Genomic DNA, 6000 nt, shown 5'->3' on the forward strand with positions numbered 1-6000 from the left:
CTCCCCTCCTATTACAGCTTCTAATCCCCCAGGGGTTCACATTACAAAGCAGGTCGGCCCAGACCCAATCTCAGACCCAGGCCCCCTGGCTCCAGCGGGACCCCCTGCTCTCACTAGCCTCTCCCCAAGGTCCAGGCCTGTAGACCAGCCATGTTCCCATACTCCAGTCCCGGGCTCCAGGAACAACCCCCCCAACATCTTGCTTTTTTCTTTCTGATTACGACAAACAGGCGTGTGAAAAGCCAAACAGTGGCACTGCTGAGGCGGCCCTGGGTCCTGGGTCCTGTCACAGTGTGAGGGATGCCAGCATGCTGAGGTCTCCACACATATGAAGTGGATCCCATCATCAATATACCCCACCTGCTTGTTCCGTCTTTGCTCATTCAACTTCCTTCCTTTTATCCTTCCTACTGTTTCCCTTTTTCCAAAACCCACACCCCATGCATTTAAGAGCCTTGTTTTGCTTTAAAATGCTTTCATTCGGGGGTGGAACTGAGCCTTTAACGCTTTCTGGTACAGCTAACTAAGACCTAAATTATTTAATAACCTCTTTAAGGGATTTTAAATCAAATATGTTCACAGAGACTCGTCCCCCTGAGAGAATGCTTGTTCAGTTTTGTCACTTAAGTCAGCTGGGGAATTGACTGTTCCACTTGTAAGAGTATTAGCACTTCTCCACATCAATACCGCTGGTTGATTTCCCTCCCGTCCTTCAGGACTGCAGTGTCTGTGGATGACTGAGGATCATTGTCCAACCTGAGACCTGACCACAACGCTATTGGGCATTGTAAACCACTCACCATAGTCTAAAATAGCTCAGCGCAATAATGTCTCTCTTTACTTGTCGGAGCTAAAAGCAATGTAGTCATTGAAGCAGTGTCATAAAATCGGCTTAGCCCTTTGAAGGAGCATGTAAAAAGTTATATTGAGTGTGTTTATTTATTTCTGTCTTTCTGTGTTTCTCTCAGGTCTGCCAGGCATGCCGGGGGAGTACGTACCTCAGAGCGGTCCTATGGGCATGAGCATGGCCCCACCTACTTTCACCAACCCTCATCAGATGACCTCCCACCCCTCCCAGCTTCGACACGGACCCCCTCTCCATGCGTACCTGCCGGACCACCCCCACCATCCTTACCACCATCACCATCCCCACCACGCCATGCTGATGCATGGAGGACCCTCGTCGCACCCAGGAATGACCATGTCTGCACAGAGACCCCCTTTGCTCACTCCCATTGACCCCAGTACTGGAGGACAAGGCCTGGACATCCATGCCCAATAGTATGAGGGAACTTTGCTACCACAACAACAGCAGCTACTACAAGAAAACAGTTTTAAAAAAAGAAAGCAGCAGCCCACAATAAATCCTATTTTGAGACTATTTTTAAGAATAAAAAGCGAAACCTTTTGACCAGAATTTGACACTAAAGAAACAGAATTCCAGATGAGCTGTGATAAATCTTTCTTTTTTCTTTTTTTTTTAGACTTGTCAATTTTGTTACTTTCATCCAAACGGAGGACCAAGCTGACAAGAACACTTTGTAAAGTCTTGGGCTTTTGGTAGAGATCAACAGAGGATGTTTTGACGTACACGTGTGCAAAGAATGGACATATGCACACACTCAAAAACACACACTCTTCGCACACTCACTCACACACACCGACATAAACATGTTCAGTACACTTTCATGTGACGCGCTCAAACGCTTCTAAAATAAAATCACTCTGGAAGATTTAAAAAAGAAACGACAGAAAGACTCCAAGAGTTATAACTACTGTAGTATAAAAAGTATAGATAAATAAGTTAAAACTTGTGCATTTTTCGTTGATCACATGATTTATGTTTCCTGAGCTAGTTTTAGAATTAAAGGTTAACCTTTTCTCTCACACTGTGTGTGCTCCTTCCTGGAGGAGAAACTGTCTCGCAGCACAGCACTATAAAAGAAAAAAAACAACAAGAAGATGGAACATCTCAAACCATAGAGGGCAATCAGGTCCTGTCCCCCATAAGAACAGGGCATGATGGGAAAAGGCTGCTAAATGACACCGGATCTTTCCAGAAGATTCAGTTTGAACATTTGTCATGCCCCTCTTTTTTTGGTTCATGAATGAATGTTGCCCTGTAGGTTTTAAAGGAAAAAAGTTCTTTGTTTGAATTGCCCAAGCACTGGATTGTGTTGGTTTTATACATTTTTATTTTAATATTATTTTATTTTTTTGTACCCTGGACTCTCATTGGTAAGAGCCTGTTGAAGGAAGCTTAATAGTGGAAAAGCAACATCCTACAGCGCTTCTTTATCTGCGGATCAACATTCTTGCCATAAGGACAATACTGACACAAACGTTGATTCTGCGGCACTGGAGAAGCATTTGATGGTTGATGCACCAAAAAACCTAAAACAAAAAAAAGGAAAAAAAAAACTTAAATTATGAACTCAATGCTTTTGGAGGAAGAAAAGCTGAGAGAATATTGTAACAAACTTCGTACAGAGTTCAGTCTATTAATTGTTTCATGTTAGATATTCTATGTGTTTACCTCAATTGAAAAAGAATGTTTTTGCTAGTTTCAGATCTGCTGTGGCATTGATATTGTATGTCCATGAATTCCTTCCTTTTTCAGCACGTGTTCCTCACTAGATGATAAGATGCCGTCTCCCTTAAGCTTTGTCAAAAATACATTAAATACTTGTATGAGGACTGTGACGTAATGTTTAAAAGGTGTTCAGTCACAAATGCTGTAATAAATATTTCATTTTTGATTTTTGTTAGATTTTTGTGTGATTAACTGTGTTATAAACAGAGACTTTATCCACATTCCCATTGTAATTGTAATAACATTTATTTATATCATCATTCAAAAAAACAGGTTCTGGTTGCCTGTCGAAAAGACTTAAATTTTTGAAATGGTCAGAAAAATTCAAGAGTTACATCACCACTTTTTCCAGCACTCTATTTTCACTAGCTCCTTTTAAGCAGACTGCCCATTAAAATGCCCTCTTATAATGACAAATACAAATGATGGTTGGAATATATCTTGCCATGCCAATTTATTTAAGCACACAAACATGTCCTCTAAATGATAAATAGCTCTCAAACACAAATGAAGGTTACAAATTAATGGGGCAAATTCACCACCAGCAGATCTTTAGTTTAACACCAAAAGACAAACTGTGAGGAGGAGTGACATTGTGGTAAATAAAAAATAAAAAAGGTAATTGATGGCTTTCAGCTCGTAAATGTAGGGGACAAAAATAAATTACATTTTCTGAAAAAAACATTTATTTACTTTAAAACATCCCAATTTCCTTTTCACATAAATAAACACACGTTAATACAATGTAGAAAAATACTATTTCAGATATTTCTGTTTGCTTAAAACGGCTGGATCATCTATATTTGGGAATTTAAAGAAAAGTCAAATATAGTAAAGATAGATACACCCTTCACTCTAGTCTTCAAACAATAGAGCGAGGATCGTCCCCTGTGTGATTTATCCAGATCCACGGCTGGCCCTCTCCGTGTAGTCTGCTCGTTTCTGCCGTTTTGCAGCGCCGCCTGTCGGCCAGATGTGGGAGTGCACCGCTGGGCTTTGATAGGCTATCTCTTCTCTATCTCTTTGCCTGTGTTTGCCCGCGGCCATCCAAGTCATAGCCTTAAACCATAAATGACAACATCACTTCGGCTGAAATATTTTCTAGAAGTTTGGACTTGTGGTTTGTCCAATTCAAGGCCTCATTTTTTTTAAATCATTTTTTCTTTAAATTTAATTTACAAACTCTTCTTATCTGCTGACTTTGAATCAACAAAAAATAATACGTGGCATAAAGGATAATAAAATATAGGATTAATATTTCATAATGCTGTTTACCTTTTACATTTTTTAGTGCACTTAAACAGCTGGGATTGTTGTTTATCCAAAGCTGGTTATTTGTGTATTCTCTTGTGGCCTTCTGAAAGTTATTTTGTTTCCAGCAATTAGTTAAAAAAAAATCCCACGTTGTCCTAAATATGACCTAAATCATGTTTAGCTATTTATTAATTTGTAATTAATCTAGAGAATAATGCATTTCAGTTTAGTTCGTGTTGGGCCTTTATTGTATTTATTTTAATGTTGGATTTTGTACGTTCCTAAAAAAAGAAAGATAAACAAACATATTATATTTTTGATTTAAATCCGTTTCTCACACTGAAAAAAATCAAGTACATTTCTGGCGTGGAGAGTAAATTAATTTAAATCTCAAATAGGCTACTTTTTTGAAGGAGTTTATTTATTTGGATTTAAAATGAATTTCTGTTTAACACCCTGACTGTGAAACTCATTTTCCTCTTTGTTATTTTAGCATTTAGTTGGAATGTTACACAGGTTGTTTTATTGAAATTCCGGACATAATACAGTTCATGTTTGTTTAACAATTTCACAGAGGAGTGTTAAGGCCTTGACCAGGTTGGAACATTTCTAGATATTTATTAGTTTCACACCAGCGTCTAGTTAATGATGCATCTTAATTCCCTTAACTATTCAAAGTACTTTTTTGTTTTTCTAGCGCTCTATTATTATGTGGATAAAACGGAAGGAAGAAGCCCTCCGTTTTGTGCGGAGATTATCAGATGAAAAAGAGAGAAAACGTGAGGATTACTCTGGATGGGGAGGATTTTAATATTAATAGTTTTTTTTTCTTTTCTTCCCCCACCCTCCCCCCTTCCTCGCCTCCTCCTCCTCCCCCCCTCTTCCCCGATGAGACAGAAGGTAGATTGCCTCTGCTGCTTTCCTTTTGCCGATTCGGTGTGACAGGGATGATGGATGATCCAGCCGAGCTAAACAACTCCTCCCCTTCATCTCCTCCCTGTCAAAGCCAGTCCGGGCTGCTGCTGCAGGAATAAAATAAGGAATATATTCCCTCTGCACTGCTGCACAATGCAGCCCGGTCCTCCGTGCAACAATATTAAAAGTCCACACACAGTTTACTCGATGGAAACACTATGTGCAGACGCAACATGTTAATAATGATGCTTATATTATTGGCTCTGTGGTTTTCTCTGCAGAGCTTCTTTTAAAGTGCATGATCCGAGGGGTATTTTTAGATTCACTCATGCATCTGCTTGCAGCCAGAGAGAAACGCATCAACAAAAAAAGTTTTGTTTCTGCTTTGTTTTTCTTTTAAATTGCTGATTTGGATAGTGGTCATAAAAATGGACGCACACGAGGGGCTGAGTGTCCTTCGCTTTGCAGCTGGCTCTCCCCGAAATGGCTTGCTCTGGGGGACAGTTTTTTAGGTTTTGTGTGTGTGTGTGTGTGTGTGTGTGTGTGTGTGTGTGTGTGTGTGTGTGTGTGTGTGTGTGTGTGTGTGTGTGTGTGTGTGTGTGTGTGTGTGTGTGTGTGTGTGTGTGTGTGTGTGTGTGTGTGTGTGTGTGTGTGTGTGTTGCCCTCCTTTTCTTTTTTCTCTCCTTTTTTTTTACATTTCAGCAGTTTTCTCTCCTCTTGCCATGAGGTGTTTCTATGACTACGTTATGTAGGCCTGTGTGAGCGGGTCAGAGGCGGGGGTCCCTGGGAGAAAAGGGCCGCATTTGGCTGATCATTTATCAATGTCAACCGCATAATGATTCTCCCTGCAGTCCCCTATTGATGAGGATAATTACATTAGCTCAGAGTGACTGATCAATAAAGCCCAGGGAAAATGGTTTATTATAGCACCACCGAAAAGGCTTTATTTAAAAGGGGACTGGCTGGCTTTGAAAAAAAAGGAAATAAAAGACAGGGTTGATGTGCACAATCCAAACTCCGGAAAGATAAAGTGGGAGGCAAAACTTCATCCGCACGCAGATTTCAAGAGTGAATGTTTTTTCTTTCTCAGGATTTCTTTTATTTCATTAATTTTCTTTTTGTGTTATTTATTGTTTGAAGCGATCCATAGTTCATTTATTTCGTGGAAAACTATTTACATTCTCCTTCATTAAACAAGAAAATAGGAGTGCATCGTTTTTGATCCAACTGGTAGGCTA

The 6000-nt window shown here is 39.9% G+C and overlaps 1 protein-coding gene across 5 annotated transcripts in view; it reads left to right on the forward strand.

The window, feature by feature from the left end:
- meis2a (Meis homeobox 2a) overlaps positions 1–2759 on the forward strand; it is a 176352-nt gene extending 173593 nt beyond the window's left edge. For 4 of the 5 annotated variants that reach the window (XM_079641579.1, XM_079641581.1, XM_079641582.1 and 1 more), the window contains one exon: positions 969–1108. Coding sequence is in view for 1 of the 5 variants with exons in the window: in XM_079641583.1 (XP_079497709.1) it covers positions 969–1282 (314 nt within the window). In the remaining 4 variants the exon portion in view is untranslated. Of the gene's footprint in view, positions 1–968 lie in introns of all 5 variants that reach the window. The other variant, XM_079641583.1, reaches the window with a different exon arrangement.
- Positions 2760–6000: the final 3241 nt, after the last annotated feature.

The sequence above is a fragment of the Notothenia rossii genome, assembly GCF_949606895.1.
Source record: "Notothenia rossii genome assembly, chromosome: 7".
NCBI classification, from domain to species: Eukaryota; Metazoa; Chordata; class Actinopteri; order Perciformes; family Nototheniidae; genus Notothenia; species Notothenia rossii.